This window comes from Mesoplodon densirostris, chromosome 10 (assembly GCF_025265405.1).
Source record: "Mesoplodon densirostris isolate mMesDen1 chromosome 10, mMesDen1 primary haplotype, whole genome shotgun sequence".
NCBI classification, from domain to species: Eukaryota; Metazoa; Chordata; class Mammalia; order Artiodactyla; family Ziphiidae; genus Mesoplodon; species Mesoplodon densirostris.
In genome coordinates, this window is record NC_082670.1 from 36,469,615 (window position 1) to 36,489,285 (window position 19,671).

At 40.5% G+C, this 19,671-nt stretch overlaps 1 protein-coding gene across 4 annotated transcripts in view; it reads left to right on the plus strand.

The window, feature by feature from the left end:
* Positions 1 to 19,671, plus strand: part of BTBD9 (BTB domain containing 9) — a 411,236-nt gene that overhangs the window by 300,055 nt on the left and 91,510 nt on the right. For all 4 annotated transcript variants that reach the window (XR_009533526.1, XR_009533527.1, XM_060109198.1 and 1 more), the window contains exon 8: positions 6,420 to 6,609. Coding sequence is in view for 2 of the 4 variants with exons in the window: in XM_060109198.1 (XP_059965181.1) it covers positions 6,420 to 6,609 (190 nt within the window). In the remaining 2 variants the exon portion in view is untranslated. The remainder of the gene's footprint in view (positions 1 to 6,419; positions 6,610 to 19,671) is intronic.

The window sequence follows — 19,671 nt, forward strand, 5'->3', positions numbered from 1 at the left end:
AGAGGCCCACGTACCGCAAAAAAAAAAAAAAAAAAAAATCAGTAACAAAAACTTGAAAAGTTAAAAAACATCCTTATGAATAATTTATGAAGCAAAGAAAAATCTTAATGGAAATTAGAAAAAACTTAGATGCAATCAACTTTTAAAACACTTTATGTCAGACAAACCCAGATGGAGGAACATTCTACACCATAGTTGACTCTAATACTCTTCAAAACACTATATATCAAAACTTAAGGGTAAAGATAAAGCAGGACTTAGAGGTAAAATATTAGCTTTAAATGCATTTATTAGAAAAAAAGAAAAGTTAATGTTTTGCTCATTATTTGCTTCAGATATTTAGAAAAAAATAGAATAAATCCAAAGGAGTAGAAAGAAGAAGTAATAAAAAGAGCAGATTTAGTGAAGTAGGAAATAAAGAAAATAATCAGCAAAATTGAAAATTGTTTTTTTGAAAACACAATGTAGTAGACAAACATGTATAGGACTGACGAAAAAAGAAAGAAAAGGTACAAATAAAAATGTTTGGAATGATAATGAGAACATACTGTGAAAATTTTTATGCTAGTATATTAGGTTTTTGTTTTTTCCACATCAAGGCTTACTGCTTTTTTTTAATTTTAATTTTTATTTTTTAACATCTTTATTGGAGTATAATTGCTTTACAATGGTATGTTAGTTTCTGCTTTATAACAAAGTGAATCAGCTATACATATACATATATCCCCATATCTCCTCCCACTTGAGTCTCCCTCCCACCCTCCCTATCCCACCCCTCTAGGTGGTCACAAAGCACTGAGCTGATCTCCCTGTGCTATGCGGCTGCTTCCCACTAGCTACCTATTTTACTTCTGGTAGTATATATAAGTCCATGCCACTCTCTCACTTCATCCCAGCTTACCCTTCCCTCTCCCCGTGTCCTCAAGTACATTCTCTACGTCTGCGTCTTTATTCCTGTCCTGCCCCTAGGTTCTTCAGAACAATTTTATTTTTTTAGATTCCATATATATGTGTTAGCATACAGTATTTGTTTTTCTCCTTCTGACTTACTTCACACTGTATGACAGACTCTAGGTCCATCCACCTCACTACAAATAACTCAATTTTGTTTCTTTTTATGGCTGAGTAGTATCCCATTGTATATATGTGCCACATCTTCTTTATCCATTATCTGTCGATGGACACTTAGGTTGCTTCCATGTCCTGGTTATTGTAAAAAGAGCTGCAGTGAACATTATGGTACATGACTTTTTTTGAATTATGGTTTTCTCAGGCTATATGCCCAGTAGTGGGATTGCTGGGTCATATGGTAATTCTATTTTTAGTTTTTTAAGGAATCTCCATACTGTTCTCCATAGTGGCTGTATCAGTTTACATTCCCACCAACAGTGCAAGAGGGTTCCCTTTTCTCCACACCCTCTCCAGCATTTATTGTTTCTAGATTTTTTTGATCATGGCCATTCTGACTGGTGTGAGGTGATAGCTCATTGTAGTTTTGATTTGCATTTCTCTAATGATTAGTGATGTTGAGCATCTTTTCATGTGTTTGTTGGCAATCTGTACATCTTCTTGGGAGAAATGTCTATTTAGGTCTTCTGCCCATTTTTGGATTGAGTTGTTTGTTTTTTTGATATTGAGCTGCATGAGCTGCTTGTGAATTTTGGAGATTAATCCTTTGTCAGTTGCTTCATTTGCAAATATTTTCTCCCATTCTGAGGGTTGTCTTTTCATCTTTTTTATGTTTTCCTTTGCTGTGCAAAAGCTTTTAAGTTCCATTAGGTCCCATTTGTTTATTTTTGTTTTTATTTCCAATTCTCTAGGAGGTGGGTCAAAAAGGATCTTGCTGAGATTTATGTCATAGAGTGTTCTGCCTATGTTTTCCTCTAAGAGTTTGATAGTGTCTGGCCTTACATTAGGTCTTTAATCCATTTTGAGTTTATTTTTGTGTATGGTGTTAGGGAGTGTTCTAATTTCTTTCTTTTACATGTAAGTGTCCAGTTTTCCCAGCACCACTTATTGAAGAGGCTGTATTTTCTCCATTGTATATTCTTGCCTCCTTTATCAAAAATTAGGTGACCATATGTGCATGGGTTTATCTCTGGGCTTTCTATTCTGTTCCATTGATCTATATTTCTGTTTTTGTGCCAGTACCATACTGTCTTGATTACTGTAGCTTTGTAGTATAGTCTGAAGTCAGGGAGCCTGATTCCTCCAGCTCCATTTTTCTTTCTCAAGATTGCTTTGCCTCTTCGGGGTCTTTTGTGTTTCCATACAAATTGTGCAATTTTTTGTTCTAGTTCTGTGAAAAATACCATTGGTAGTTTGTTAGGGATCACCTTTAATCCGTAGATTGCTTTGGGTAGTATAGTCATTTTCACAATGTTGATTCTTCCAATCCAAGAACATGGTATATCTCTCCATCTGTTTGTATCATCTTTAATTTCTTTCATCAGTGTCTTATAATTTTCTGCATATGGGTCTTTTGTCTCCTTAGGTAAGTTTATTCCTAGGTATTTTATTCTTTTTTGTTGCCATGGTAAATGGGAGTGTTTCCTTAATTTCCCTTTCAGATTTTTCATCATTAGTGTATAGGAATGCAAGAGATTTCCCTGCATTAATTTTATATCCTGCTACCTTACCAAATTCATTGATTAGCTTTAGTAGTTTTCTGGTAGAGTCTTTAGGATTCTCTATGTATAGTATCATGTCATCTGCAAACAGTGACAGCTTTACTTCTTCTTTTCCGATTTGGATTCCTTTTATTTCTTTTTCTTCTCTGATTGCTGTGGCTAAAACTTCCAAAACTAGGGCTTCCCTGGTGGCGCAGTGGTTGAGAGTCCACCTGCCAATGCAGGGGACACGGGTTCATGCCCTGGTCCAGGAGGATCCCACATGCCGTGGAGCAGCTGGGCCTGTGGGCCATTGCCGCTGAGCCTACGTGTCTGGAGGCTGTGCTCCGTGACGGGAGAGGCCACAGCGGTGAGAGGCCCGCATACCACACACACACACAAAAAAAACTTTCAAAACTATGTTGAATAATAGTGGGAGAGTGGGCAACCTTGTCTTGTTCCTGATCTTAGTGGAAATGGTTTCAGTTTTTCACCATTGAGAACAGTGTTGGCTGTGGGTTTGTCATATATGGCCTTTATTGTGTTGAGGTACATTCCCTCTATGCCTACTTTCTGCAGGGTTTTTATCATAAGTGGGTGTTGAACTTTGTCAAAAGCTTTTTCTGCATCTATTGAGATGATCATATGGGTTTTCTCCTTCAATTTATTAATATGCTGTATCACACTGATTGATTTGCATATATTGAAGAATCCTTTATGCTAGTATATTTGAAAACTTAAACAAAACACAAAATTCTCCTGAAAAGGCCAGGAATATCTAAGGTAATTTTGAAGAAAAACGGAGAAGAAGGGGAAGGAGAGGGAAGACAGGTGTTCAGTTTGTCAGATTTTATGATACTGTAAAATTATAGTAATTAAAACAACATGGTAAAGGCACAAGGCTAGGCAAATTAAGGAAACAGAGTACAGATCTTAAAAAGAGATTTGGATACGTATGAAAACTTTATATGTGAGTAAAGTAACATAAATTAGTGGAGGAAAGCGATGAACTGTTCATTAAATGGTGCTGGGGAAATTAGCTAACCTTATGAATAAAAGGTAAAAGTATATCTGTATTTAGTAGCATACCAAAAATAAATCCTAAATAGATTAAAGAACCAAATGTGGAAAGCAAAATTTGAGAACTTTTAGAAGAAAATATAGGGAGATATCTTTATAAATTTGGGGTTGGAAAGAATTTATAAACAAGAAAGGGAAAACACAAATCATATAGGAACAAGTTAAATATTTCAACTCAACATTAACCAAGAAAGAACTGACATCCTGCCAATGAGGTAACTCATAGCCACAAGTGTAATTCCACTTCCGTATGTGTGTGTGTGTGTATGTGTAAATATATACATATATATGTCTTACATATTCCTTGAAGAAACTCTTACCTATGTACCCAAGAAGACACATTTGTAATCACAAAGAAAACAATGGTAACAATCTAAATGTCCCTTTGGTATATTTATACCTCGAAATATTTTATATACTTTACACAAATGAACTAGATTTATCTGGCTATTGAACGTTCCTTCATCCTGGTTTAATGTTTATTGTAGACGTTAATATTGTTGACCAAATATTCCCCTTCTTCTCCTGGGCACACAACAAGTTAGCCCTCTCCTATCCCCTTTGAAGTTAGGTAAGGCCCTATGACTTGCCTTAGTCAACAAAATGTGAGCAAAGTGATGTGTGTTGCTTTGGGGGAGGAGTTTTAAGAGCCAGTGCCCAGTTCACTCCCTTCTCACTGCTGCTGTGATTGAAGAAGCACATATCAATCTATACAAACCTTCTGTCACTAGGTTCCCTGCATGATGCAATGCTCAGAGTCACCTTGCTGATCATCACTGAATGCATAGTGTGGATGAAAAATAAATGTGTGTTATTTAAGCACCTGGGAGAATGGAGACTGTCTCTTACTGCAGCTTAAGCTACCTACAGTGTGATTATGTCTCAGCTCAGTTTATTGTGTATTTTGTGCCACATCCTTTAGTTCTCTCTTCCAAATCACAGAATACTTCCCCTTTTCCATGAGATGGAGGTACCATGACTTAGCCTCTAAATATAGTCCTTTATCTCTTCTCCTTTCAAAGTCAGAGGGGGGCTTTTCTATAAGTCCCTTCTCTGCCAGGAAACTGTCCTCACAGGTTACTTTACCAGAGATTTTGCTTATTGCTTTAGAGTTAAGCTTCATAGTCAAGGGATTCATGGCCAGAAAATCCAATCTCTCTCTCTTCCTCCTTCCCTTCCTCTCTTATTTATCTGTGGATGGCTGTCCTTATCTACAGAGATCAGAGCAAGCAGTGAAGGTATATGAGATGAGGGAGCAAAGCAAGTAGTGAAGGTAGATGAGGGCTCGAGTACAGGCATGCCCACCTTTGGAAAGTAAATGCATTGCTTAGGAGATACATGGAAGATTATTTACTCCGCATCATTATAAAGTTAGAAATGTTTTGGCGTGATAGTAGTACTGCTCACCCTCTCTCTTTGCATAGAGTATAATATTATACTGAAAAGTATAGTGTATATCTAATAAGAAATTGTCTTTTTTTCAATCCATTTTAAAATTTTGTAAAGTAAGCTACACATCTTGAATGTAAGTAGCTAAGGTTAATTGTAGATTTAGGTTAAATAACTTAAATTTCTGAAGAAAATCGCAGGGCTAGTAAATGCACAAAAAAGGTCCCAGTGGACTTAAAAGGCTCTCACCTTTTATCATTCTCTTCTCAGTGTTTAGAGAATCTATATCATTTTTGGACAGCTATATCATTTTGTGGATACCCTAGACTTTTGTAAATGAACAGGTGGATGTGGACTTGAAGTACATAGAGAGACACAGAATCAAAACAGAGCTGGTGTTTCAGAATGCGGCAGTTCATGAACAAAGAGATGAGCGTATGTGTTGAATTGCTCAGAATAGTAAACAGATAAAAAAGGGAAATGAATCATGGCCGAGGGCAACTGTATATTCTGCAAAGGGATTGGTACCATGTCCTGGATTGTTTTCCTGCTTTATGAATTCTAAAATACTAAATCTATATATGTCATGCTTCTTTAAACAAACTTACTACATTTATTAAGTGTAATAAATATGTACAGTTTAGAGAATACTAATAAAATAAGTGCTTATGTACCTATCGCCTCATGAGAATAGAAGAAAACCAGTAGTTTTGAAGGCCCTCCAGGATTTCATCTTGGAAATGAAATCAATTAATGTTTAGGCACATTGGTAGGTGTCCCTCCAAGATTTCATCTCCCTCTTTCTCATACAAATGATCATGAATTTTGTGTCATAATTCCCTGGATTTCCTTTTTAGTTTTACATTTATATATGTATCCCTAAACAAATTATATTTTTAGTTTCGCCTTTTTAAAAAGCTTTGTATAAATGAACTCATACACTGTGTTTTTCTGTGCCTTGCTTTTCTCACTCAACACACTGTTTTTTGATTAATCAATTTGGATATAGCTGTAGTTAATTAATCTCAACTACTGTGTGGTTTTCCACTGTAGTAATATTTCACAATGTATTTATCTGTTCTATATTTTATGGGGTATCATGTTTCTTTGTAATAAAATTCTTTAGGGTTAATTGCTACATGTGGTTTGGTTTGTTCCAGCCTCAGGTTCAACTTTTTTAGAGGTTATTTGGCATGGAAATGTGTTCATATCTTGAGATAATCAAAATGCTCTGATTTCTGTTTTATTATTGATAGTAATTAATTAATTTTGTTCGTAGCACACTGTTGGGATATATTTGGCTTCTTTATCTTGATGCTGAATCTTGTGTTGGATTCACAGTTCCCATGGAGAACGTTGCAACAATTGCTGATTGTGCCAGTGTGATTGAAGGAGTCAGTCGGAGCCGAAATGCCTTGCTGAATGGGGACACTAAGAACTATGATTGGGATTCTGGCTATACATGTCATCAGCTAGGAAGTGGTGCAATTGTGGTTCAACTGGCACAGCCATACATGATCGGGTCAATACGGTAAGAAGATTCCCTTTCATTTATTACTTTCAAAATGGAAGACACATGTGCAGATTGTGTTTTGGTACACTGATGATCCCAGTAACTTCAGTGAAGATACGCTTCTGTTCTTTGCTCTAAATATTGAGAGGAGGGGATGGAAAAGGAGGGACAAAGATATACAAGGTGCTTGTTTGGATTTTCTGGTGGGGAGATGCACCAAAGTTAGACTTGTGGAGGGACTAGTTTAGATTTGTGGAGGGAGAGGACTAGGGCCTCTCCCTGGATATGGCACAAGTCTCAGTTTGTATTGGTTAGGGACTTACAGGATGTCAAAATCATTTTCAACTCGAATAAATGACTTTATATATGAACCAAACAGATCTGAATATGAAACCTGGTTCTAAAAGATCTTTTTACTCATCTTCATGTCTGGGTTTTTGGTGGTTTTCATTTTGTTTTGTTTTGTTTCGCTTTGCTTTAAGAAGGGAACTTTAACCCACCATTGCTTGATTTGTAGGATCATATCATTTTGAAATGTGACACTGGTGACATCTCCCAGAGGATATACTTTAGTTCAAGAGAGTCATCTGGGTCTCAAATAGGCTGCCCTTCTTTTTTAAGGTTCTAAGAAGGTCTCTGAAAGACTAATGTGTGTGTGTGTGTATATATATATTTATTTATTTATTTATTTATTATTTTATTTTATTTTTTTTTTGCGGTACGCGGGCCTCTCACTGTTGTGGCCTCTCCCGTTGCGGAGCACAGGCTCCGGACGCGCAGGCTCAGCGGCCATGGCTCACGGGCCCAGCCGCTCCGCGGCATATGGGATCCTCCCAGACCGGGGCACGAACCCGTATCCCCTGCATCGGCAGGCGGACTCTCAACCACTTGCGCCACCAGGGAAGCCCATATATATTTTTTAATTAATTAATTTATTTATTTTTGGCTGTGTTGGGTCTTGGTTTCTGTGCAAGGGCTTTCTCTAGTTGTGGCAAGCGGGGGCCACTCTTCATCGCGGTGCGCGGGCCTCTCACTATCGCGGCTTCTCTTGTTGCGGAGGCTCCAGACGCGCAGGTTCAATAGTTGTGGCTCACGGGCTTAGTTGCTCCGCGGCATGTGGGATCTTCCCAGACCAGGGCTCGAACCCGTGTCCCCTGCATTAGCAGGCAGATTCTCAACCACCGCGCCACCAGGGAAGCCCTATATCTATTTTTTTAACACAAGATATTTTACATTATATCTTAGCCTGCCAGAGGTAGAGATGTTGGTGAGACATGACTGCCTTCCTGCCATCATGCTGTACCACATTTGCCTTACTGTTTCCTGTTCTCATTTTAAAGTTAGTATGTGTAAAGAAAGAAATAGCACAAAAAATAAGGTAGTGGGATTCTAATAGACAAAGGTTTATTGATGTTTAAGCTAATAACTGCAGAGGTTAATGCTGCTTGTCAGTTCCCTGGGGTACCCTGACAAGTGATAAGTGATGCTGGATTTCTTGGAGAATTCAGACTGTTGGTTTCTTCATTTAAATTGTCAACCTCTTTTCTTAAAGGGCCACATACAGGATGAGTACCACAGGCAACAAATCACAGATAGAGAAGCCTTGAATTCATACTGCAGGCCAGACAACTCACTTTGTGCTTAGGAAGGGGGAGGACACAAGCCACAATCAGTCTGGACAGGCTAGCAGTATGAATAAACTTCCGTCAGATAGCCATCAACGCGCCCTCCTTCCTTCTTCTCAGCTGCATGCATTAACTAAAGTAATCATAAGCCATCTATTTAATAAGTCATTCTAGAGTCTTTGTCATAAATGGTGTGAAACTTATCTGAATATTTCCCATTACAATCTTTTCGTCTTTACTTTAAAAATCTGGAAAACAGTTGTCCTTCTCTTGTCTTATAGTCTGCACAATTTCTTGACGATTACCAATTGTGTCTCTGAGATTACATCTGCAGTTTCTTTCAGAAGGCTTGGTGTGTAACTCATCTGAGCAGCAGACTTGAAATCATTTAAAATGACTAGATACTTTCTTTCACTTCACCTATTTGGGGCTTCAGGTTTCTCTTTATTATGCTTGTTCTGCCATTTCTAATTTGAAAACCAGTCTTCTTGCCAATGAAGATAGAAGCAAACTGGCAGCTTAGCAGCTCTGCCCACTCTCTTTGTGTGTGTGTGTGTGTGTGTGTGTGTGTGTGTGTGTGTGTGGTACGCGGGCCTCTTACTGTTGTGGCCTCTCCCGTTGCGGAGCACAGGCTCGGGATGTGCAGGCTCAGCAGCCATGGCTCACAGGCCCAGGTGCTCCGCGGCATGTGGGATCTTCCCAGACCGGGGCACGAACCCGTGTCCCCTGCATCAGCAGGCGGACTCTCAACCACTGTGCCACCAGGGAAGCCCCCCACTCTCTTTTAATGTTCGCTGTATTCTGTGTGCCTACCTGGCCCCCCACATTCTCCAACCCCCATCCAACAGTGGTCCCTGTGCATCTCAAACAATATGTCAGAAATGGAATTCCACCATTCTCCCCTTTCCCTGCTCAAGTTGCCGCCTCACACTGCGATATCCTCATGTGATTTAGTGGTACTGCTCATCCACCCATCCACTGAGTCAAAAACATGGAACTCCTCCTAAACTCCTTCCTTTCCCTCACCTCCCCCACTGAACCAGTCAGCTGTCAATACCAGCTCCTACATATCTCACAAATCCTTCCTCTCTTCCCCATCCCCACTGCCATCACCATAGTTGCACCTTTGTAGTTTCTCTTCTCTACCTAGCTCTTCTTTCCCCACCTGCAACCATCTCCCACACTGTTACCACAAATCTGATGTGGTCATGCCCCTTCTTAAGAGGATTCATGGCTACTATTTGCCTTAAGGAGAAAGTTCAGACAACGGCATTAAGAACATGTGACTTGCTTCTGTCTGTACAGCCTTGTCTGCTGCCTCTCCACCCACCCCTACACGTACTGTCTCAGCCTATCCAACTGCTTGCAGTTTTGCACGTGTCACCCCTCTCTTACCCCATGCCTTCAACTCTTAGAACATGCTGTTCTCATTACATGTGTGTCTCACTACCTTCTCATCACCCCTTTTTACCTGGCTCTTATAACCCCTTCAAGACTTCACTCCTTTGGGAATGCTTCCCTAACCTTCTATCATCTCCTGGGCTGATTTAGACATCCCTATTCAATGATTCCATACATTCTGTATGTAATTCCTCCCAGAGCATTTGTCATGTTTGTATTATAATTGTTTACTTGCTGCCTCCTCCCAGCCTCACCCGATATATGAAGCCTGTGGCAACTCGGAATAAGTGTTCCTTGACAGACTGAATGTTCAGATGAGGTAGTCTATCAAGATAGAAGGGGAAATTATAGCGGGTATAGTGGGAGATCTAGAATTTTAGATCCAGCAGGGGCCTCATGAGGTCATTGCCAAGGTGACAACTCAGAAAGAGACAAACAAGCTTTTCATGTGGCAAGGCTACCTTGGCCTCTAGCTCTACTCAAACAGTCAGAGATGTTGAATCTGACTCCAGATAAAAGGTGTTACTGGAGCTTAAGAGAGACAAGAGAGAACAGTCCCATTTGGTTTTCTTTAAATGTGGAAAAAGAATGATTCTCCCAAACAGTTTTTTTTTTCCTGACTCAGAGGGGGGTGATGAGCGTGAGCCCAACCAAAGGCAGAATTGTGTATCTCAGCACCGTGTGAAGCCTCCACCTTCCTTAAGCCGAGCTATTGCTTTTGCAGTGAGAAAATCCATGCAATTGAAGCCCCATGAAACTGGCTGAATGCTCAGAGAGACACGTCTCTATGAAACTAACATTACGTTGTCAGGAACTGCATTTACCTCTTCTGTGACATTATCAAGAAGAAAGGAAGAGGGATTTCTTTACCACCAATGCCTCTGGGTGATGCTGGATATCTCGGCAGGCCGTGGTTAGCAGCAGCTGATGTGCCCAGATAGATGTTTATTGATAGGAAACTAGATCAGTGGCGCCTCTTCATGGGGATGGGTAACTGACAAATGACAGGTTGATTAGTCAGTGACATTTGACCCATGGCTTCTATTGCTTGTGATGACTCACTTGCTTTCCTAGTCACTGTATCCAAAGAAGCCCAGATTCCAAATCAGCACCTAGAGGGAGAGCATTACAGAGCTGAGTGACTAACATTTTCTCCATCTAAGAGGGAGGAGATCTGGCAATTCTGGAACCTCTTCCTCTGGGGGCCCAATCACAAGGTATACTGACTTTAAAATTTCAGGTTTCTTTGTAGATGGTGAACACAGAGGCAAATGTGTCAAACATGGATTATCTTGATTACTGCATTCTTTATTCCTAAGAGAGGACAGAATTATTGTGTGGATAAGATTTCTTTTGTTTGTTTTCATCCACATAAACCATTTCTTCCTTTCCTGAGCGTTTCTCCTGTAGCTGGGTAGGCAAGCAGAGCTTCTTTCTTTCTTTTTTTTTTTTTTAAAAACATTTTCTCTTTTTTTAAAATTTATGTATTTATTTATTTTCAGCTGTGTTGGGCCTTGGTTGCTGCGCATAGGCTTTCTCTAGTCACGGCGAGCGGGGGCTACTCTTCAGTGCGATGCGTGGGCTTTTCATTGTGGTGGCTTCTCTTGTTGCAGAGCACGGGCTCTAGGCTCATGGGCTTCAATAGTTGTGGCATGCGGGCTCAGCAGTTGTGGCTCACGGGCTCTATAGCACAGGCTCAGTAGTTGTGGCACGTGGGCTTAGCTGTTCCGAGGCATGTGGGATCTTCCCGGACCAGGGCTCGAACCCATGTCCCCACCCATGTCCCCTGCATTGGCAGGCAGATTCTTAACCACTGCACCACCAGGGAGGTCCCCAGCTTCTTTCTTTTTTTTTTTTTTTGTGGTCGGCAGGCCTCTCACTGTTGTGGCCTCTCCCGTTGCGGAGCACAGGCTCCGGACGTGCAGGCTCAGTGGCCATGGCTCACGGGCCTAGCCGCTCTGCGGCATGTGGGATCTTCCCAGACCGGGGCATGAACCCGTGTTCCCTGCATCGGCAGGCGGACTCTCAACCACTGCGCCACCAGGGAAGCCCCCCAGCTTCTTTCTTGACAGACAATGCCCACAGCTAACCACAGTCAGTGGGAACCTAGTCCTGCTAGTGCGTCTGGTATGGCAAGTACCCTGTGGATCCTGGAAAGGCTGCCCTTGAAACCTGATCTCTGACTGTCTCCTCCTCCCCTCATTTTCTTTCATTCACTCAACAGTTTTTGAGCCTTTAACTGTGTGCTAGGCATATTCTAAACCCTGGGGCTACAGCATTGACTCCAGAAAACAAACATCAGTTTTCTCACAGGACTGACATTCTTGTTGGGGGAGGGGGCAATGGTGGATAACCAGTAAACAACACTATTTGTAATACGTCAGATATTTCAAAGATGGAGCCATCAGGAGGGGGGACTAGGGGTTGGAGACAGCGCAGCTTTAGATTGTGTGTTCAGGAAGGTCTCACTGTGCAGAGCCTGGAGGATGGGAAGAGTAAGCCATTGGGGGACCTGGGGGATGAGCCTCACAGGCAGAGTGCCAAGGCCCGGGGGCAGAGCACGGGAGGCAGGTTGCAGGAGCAGCAAGGAGGCCAGGGTGGCTGGAGTAGAGTAAGGGAGGGGAGGAGAGTAAGAGACAAGGCGATGGAGGTGACTTGCAGAGGTGACAGCCCTGAGATGTTTTGTTACTGTTTCTATATTCAGTCACCAGCTCCCCAAACTATCCCACCCACCACCACAAACCCATCCCAGTGTTTCATTAGCACCATTAGAGGAGAGTTTTCTTTGCTGAGGAGAGGAGGGGCGGAGCTGGGGAGCCATCATGCCTTTAGAAGCCACCTTCTTTGTTCCTGACCAGCCTTTGTCCAGTCAGCTCCCAGGAAAGAGACAGCCGGAGGCGTCCTAGTCCTTGCAGTTTGTATGAAACTTTCTCCCCATCTCTGGTGTTTATTTCTCTTTCCCAAGAGCCAGAGCAGGCAGTATAACTTGGAAATAAAGGAGTTTGTCTTTGTTGTTGCTAGGTTTACAGGCACAGCGTAACTTGTTCATTTTATTTGAGAGAAAAAGAGAGAAATTGCTTGGAATGTGCCTTAAAAGTGGGTAACTGAGTAGTAATTATATCATTTTCATGCCTTTTTAAAAACATTAAAATTTAAATAACAGGAAATCTTCAGAGGCCTGATCACATAAAATGACCACATAGTAACTAACCAAATCTACCTAAGTCTTAGTTTATAGTCCCTCTGTCGCCTTAGTTTAAGACTTATTATCTTTCTACTTGCTAATCATGATATCCTTTTAAGTATTTTCAGGTTAGTGTGAGAAATCACATATGCTGTGCATTAGGCGTGTGTATCACCCAGTCTTTTTCAGCTAGTAAGTGACAGCACTTTGTTGAAACCCTCATTATTAGATAGTCAGTTAAATTAACAATTCTTACATTAGCTTGAAAATGATGGTTTTGTAATTGATATATGCAGTACTGTAAGTAAAATACCCGTAATGCTTTAACTAACCTAATTGTGAGTAAGTAGGCTGTTGGAAGATGAAACAGTGCAGGTAGATGCAACTCAATAAACCCATAGTCTCTCTGGGTGTTATGAGGATTAAGGAGTTAATGACACAAAAATATTTTGAGTTCCTCAGTTGGAAAATGTTATATGAATATAATATGTTAGGACAAAATGGATCTAACCCAAAGTATGTTCTTGGTGGATTCATAATCTCTTTAGTCTGTGGGGAGGAGGTTTTTACTTTGCAATAGGAAAAAAACCCAGTTCTACCACTTATAAAAGTTAATCTGGCACAGAATTTCTGAACCACAAATCAGTTTATGCCTTGCAGTTATTAAACATAGATAAAACAAAGCAATAGAAAGTTGATCCTTTTTTAAAAAAAAAAAAATTAGATACATCGTTGTGCTCCTTATTCATCCCAGCATATATTTCCTTCTCTTTGAGCTGTTAAGCCCACACCCAGTTCAGCTGCCCTTTCACTATTGTGTGGCTGCAACCATTCTAGATTATCTATTCAGTTTGCAAATCAGAAATCCCTTTTTCACTGCTGTTTTTCCTTCTTCCCACTGCTGACCACCCTGCCAAGCTATTGCTCATCCACTTCCCTCCCAAGGATAAGCACAGAAAAGAAAAAGGAGAGGAATCACAAACCATTCCATTTTGTGTCCTGTTTAATAGCTCCAAATGAAGGCTTAGTCCATGAAGGTGGGGAGAGAAATTGAACCAGTGACTCAAATGATGTTTTGTAATTATTTGAGTATTTTCTACGTCTGTGCAGCTCTCAAGTTCTCGTAGAACCACAGATAATCTCAAGTTGAAGATAGTGATTGTAGTATAGAGATGGACTTGGGTCTTTGCAATGATTTCCAAGTGCCTAGTACAGTACTCTATGCTGTGAGTACTCAATAACACTCACTGACTGAGCTGACAACATAGTATGTTAGTGCAACTAAAGGGAGTTCTATCTATCAAATAAATTGGACATCATATTTGCTCAGTGTGTCTGTTCTAAGTATATGTGAGGAAACTGCTAAAGATCTGGCATCTCCAGCAAACGAATAAGTTGAAACTCTGGTGTTAGGTGCTGACAGGAGCACAGGTAAGGACTCTTGCCTCAAGTTTCATGCTGCCTCCAATTCATTCTATCTGAGTGCTGCACAGGCAAGCATACATTTATTTACATTAGGACAGCCTTCTTTGCAACCTAGAGAGCGAAAAGTTTCCTTTTTATAGTCTAAAGAATACAACAAACTTCTAAAAATATGACTCCTCTGGCTTGGATTAAGATTGCCTATAATTCTAGTCAAAATTGGAAAGATATTTTACCAAATTTGCTTCATATCAGTCATGTCACAGCCCTGAACCAAGGAATTCTTCCTTGTCTTGCTGATCCATGATTTATTTACCAAACGTCGTTTCTCTCACAGCCTATCTGCATCGCACTAAAGTCTTCTCTTATCATCCTCAGACCTCAGAACTCTGGTTCCGAGAAAAATTGTTGAATAAAAAATTATAGTTGTGGTTCTCAGTAGATGCTGGAGTCTGAACTGTCATGAATACTAAGGCGACCAGAAATCCTGGAGCCTGGAAACAGCAGAGTTTTGGCGAATGGTAAATATGTCTCAGCTAGTTTCATCCCAGATGTATCTCTAGACCAGAAAGTATTGCTATGGCAACTGAATTGCTTGTTAAAAATACAGGAGGGGGGCTAGAATTCAGATGTTCTTTGGAAAAACAGGAAAGGTTAAATGCTCCCCCCAAAAGTGTGTATGTGTTTGATTTACCTCACATGTCAACCATTTATTTCTCTTGAGCGATTAGAGGAGTTGACAACTAGTCATCATAAAATATAGCTGAATACATGAAAAGAAAAATCCTTTCAGTTTTCAAAGATTAACCCATCAAGAAGACATTTTTACAGAGGATATCACCCCATTTGACGCATATTTCATGCACAAATGTATGTTTAGTAATTATCCAGAATCGTTAATTTGATACCCCTCCAAAACAAATACTTTACCAGTAGCGCTTTAAACAGTCATTTTAAAAACTGGAATCATTCACCTTGGAAGATCAAATGAATGGAAAGCATCAACCTTCTCCTTCTGTGGTTTTACTTTGACAGATGTTTTAAACACTGCTTCCCCCAAGATCAGCCATACAGGATCACAGAAATGTGGCTGTTTTCTTAAGGGCTAGCAGAAGCATAGGACTTTCAGCAAATTCACCAAAATTTCTACAGATTTAATACATCAAATTGCTTGAATCTATCTTTTGAGTATTAAGTAAATGAAGCTATTCTGAAATCTGATGAAGGGTCACCTTCATTTAAGAAATTACTCCTTGAATTAATCCAAAACAGTAATCTATCTTTCAAAACCTTCAATCCTCAGATACTCTTAAATCAGAGATTTTTTTCCCGAGGAGCCCCAATTTGTCACCTTGTTAAGATGCTTTTGGTGCATCATGGTAGCACTTGATGTCTGTCTGTCTTGTCTCTCTCTCCTCTCCCTCTCTCTTTAAACTTTGCCCTTTGTAACCTGGTAACCACAGAGGCACTTGACCAAAACATTCTTGTATCTTTAGTGAAGAACAAGCAGAAGCACTGAGATCAAGAGAAACTCTTCCACTTCCCCTTCTTGCTTCTTCCCCATCCATCCACTTCCATTCTGCATCCTTCTCTTAGGAAAAGTGATTATGATGACAGGCTGGTTGGTACCCCTCAAGGACTCCTTTCAGCACTTTCCTGGACACTCAGGGCCTTAGCTCCCGCTGAGGAATCATTTTTTTTTCTGCTATGTTACCTCTTTCAACAGTGTGTCAGATTCAGTATAAGGAGTATTGGTTACATAGATAAATGCAGAGTGTGCTTTTACTTCTGCCTGTATTTTCTTTCCTGTGCCCTTAAGACCTAATGGTAAGGATCCTCTTTCTTCCTTTTACTTATGACATCTGAAACCATGTCCCTCAGTGATTATGACATTACCACCCTTGCCACTTTATCCTTTTACTGTAACCAAACACCAGTCAAGACTGTTTAGATTTTCCATACAATTTAATAGTCCTTTTAGTTGCCATGTCTTTCAGTAGCTCTGGAGTTTTAGCTGTTTCACTGTCTCCATTTAAGATGTGAAGAGACTACAGTATAATTTGAGTTCCTTTTCTTCTTCTCTACCATCAACGTGGTGATACCACCAGTGCTAAAACTCTTCCTTCAAAGATTCCAATTTGTTGCACAATCCTACAGAGCCTCTTATGGCCTTAAAAAGAACATGAGAGAAGGCATTGTAGCTTCTGGTTCAACCCACTCTCATTTCTTAAGGATATAAATTATAGAAACTTTCATTAAATGCTATGGCTAAGACCTGACACATTAAAAATAAATAAATAAAAATTAATTTTTATTACTAGCCCTCATATGCTCCAAAGGAGCTTACATTTAGCTGCAAATAACAAAGAACCTGATTAAGAAATACTCTTTATTTATTTATTTTTATTTTTTTATTGTTGCACCGTGTGGCTTGTGGGATCTTAGTTCCCCAACCAGAGATTGAACCTGGGCCCTTGGCAGTGAGACTGCAGAGTCCTAGCCACTGGACCACCAGGGAATTCCCAAGAAAGCCTTTTTAAATGTTTTTAAAACTATTTTGGTTTTGTTTTGCTTTTGTTTGTTTGTCTCGGTCTTACATGACAAAAAGTCTACAGGTGGGTGGCTGCTAGAATTGGTTCTGCAATTCAGTGAGCTCTTTGATTTTCTTGGTCTTTTCTACTTGTATTTTTGCCTCAGAGAACAGGACAGCTGCTACAGCTTTACCTACCACATCTGCATTTAGGCAGGAAGAAGGAGGAGGGCAAAGTGGTAAAAGTGTAAAGAGCCCTGCCAGTCAAGTCTGTCCCTTTTTATTAGGAAAAGCCAAAGCTTTATTTGAAGCCCCACCTAGCCAACTTCCACTTAGTTATCAGGTAGACCTATGTCATGCAGTCATTCCTAGCACGTCTGGCAAAGAAGCTGAGGGTCATGGTAAAGAGTTGGCTCACCCAGTCAACAACTCTGCCACAGACACTACCTCCTGCTTGACATTTCACATCTACTTTGGAATTTTTATAGATCTCCATATTTCATGTGTTTGGTTTATTTTTTAAAAAAACAGCTTTATTGAGATATAATCCATATACTGTACAATTCACCCATTTAAAATGTATAATTCAGGGGCTTCCCTGGTGGGGCAGTGGTTGAGAGTCCGCCTGCCGATGCAGGGGACACGGGTTCGTGCCCTGGTCCGGGAGGATCCCACGTGCCGCGGAGCGGCTGGGCCTGTGAGCTGTGGCTGCTGAGCCTGCGCGTCCGGAGCCTGTGCTCCGCAGCGGGAGAGGCCACAACAGTGAGAGGCCCGTGTACCGCAAAATAAATAAATAAATACATAAAATTTTAAAAATAAAAATAAAATGTATAATTCAGTAGGGTTTTTTCCATTCTTTTTAATGCCCACAGCTTCTGGATGCATCTAAAACAGTAAATATAATAATTGTATTTTATATTATTCTCAGCTTCAAACATTTTCTGTAAATAAAAAGGCTGTATCTGCTTACTGGGTAATTCTGCTCCAAAATGAGAAGTATTACTGATTATATATCTTTGATCTCTTATTCATGAAATTTACCTCTTGAAAAAAAACTTTACGTTTCTGTTACAAATTGTTACCTAGCATTTAATTTACTATGACTGGTCTTCATGCTTTACCAGCAGAGTGATAGTGGATGTACCTAATAAAATTTGGGAGGTAGGCAAGATCCCAAGTGCCCTCTGATCAAAAGGAGAATAAATTTTGTTTGGTGAGGTTTTACTCTAGTTAAGTTTATTTTAAATATTTCTGAATTTTTGTTAAAATTGGCAATCCATATGGAGTCTGTTAACCAGACATATTTGATTAACCAAAATACCTGTTCACCTAACCAGGTTATAGGGACTTGACTTTTTTTCTGTACATATAAAATTCTAATATCAGAAATTTCACTGCATATCCATGTTATTTTGAAATGGTAGATTAAATTATATCAAAAGTCCTGCGGGAAATAACATTTTCAGTTTTTTCAATTTTATTTATTTATTTATTTGTTTATTTTTATTTTTATTTATTTATTTTTGGCTGTGTTGGGTCTTCGTTTCTGTGCGAGGGCTTTCTCCAGTTGCGGCGAGCGGGGGCCACTCTTCATCGCGGTGCGCGGGACTCTCACTGTCACGGCCTCTCTTGTTGCAGAGCACAAGCTCCAGACGCGCAGGCTCAGTAGTTGTGGCTCACGGGCCTAGTTGCTTTGTGACATGTGGGATCTTCCCAGCCCAGGGCTCGAACCCATGTCCCCTGCATTGGCAGGCAGATTCTCAACCACTGTGCCACCAGGGAAGCCCCACATTTTCAGTTTTTAAGATCTGGAGTTAAACACTCATGCCCATCAGCCCTAGCATGAAAAGATACATTAAAAGACCTCTGATTGTCTAAGGGGATATTGGGGAATAACTGTCATACCACCTCCAGTCTTTTCCTCCTAAGTCTTGGAATGTGGTGTTTGTAGGATTACAATGAATATTTCTGGTTTCTGGGACTTTTGAAACGTGAAGTACAGTAAGCGGGAAGGTGATTATAGCAATACCACAATTCTAGATCTTGGGAGAAAAAATTAAAATACCTTCTGCTTTTCCTACCAGCATTTCTTTGTGCCTTCCCCGATCCCCATTTCACTCCTCCCCAAAATGGTAGTCATGGTCAAAGCATTTAGTCTCTTTCTGGGGGAGATGCTGATCAGATGCGTGAGTCTGCAGGAACAAGAGTGGGCCACATTTCAGTGGAAGCACTTCTTGTGTCTCTTGTCTTCCACTAGGCCCTACGTGGGATGGGCCAGGTCTAATTCTCCTAGAAAGAGGCCCTGTCCTCCTTCTTTGTTCCTACCTCTCCCCATCTCTCTCTCTCCTCTCTTCTGTCCTCACAACAAACACACCTATCCTTTCTTCTCCTTGGGCATTCTTACTTCCTCTTCTGTCTTTTAGTATGGCCAGGGTAAGATTACTGCCTCAACCCAGGGATAGCTCAGTGCTAGGCAGCAGGGGACCATGATCTCTCCTGTACTCACTCTGTTTTGGTGGTACTAAAATGTGTATTGGGTTGATCCTTCCTTAAATTGTAGTGGTAAGAAGCAAGAATAAGTTTTGGGTGTGGAAAAGGGACAGAACAGGCCTCCTAGCTTGCTTCGGGTGAAGCTGTTCAGGCATAACCAACTTGGGGAAAGGGAGTGCTTATGCCTTTTTTTTTTGTTTGTTTTCTGTTTTTAATGCTTATGCCTTTTGATTAGAGTTTTGGGTCAAAAATTCTACTAGCAATAAAGTGTCCCTTTGCTTCCCACTTGCTGGGACTTTCCTTGGCATGTACTTACCTCAAGAACCTTGTGGGAACGAGTAGTTGCGGTCTAAGATAATAGATCTTGTTCCTAATTCTCTTAGGCATATATCATTTAATTGTCCCCCGATGTCTAATGCAAACCCTTG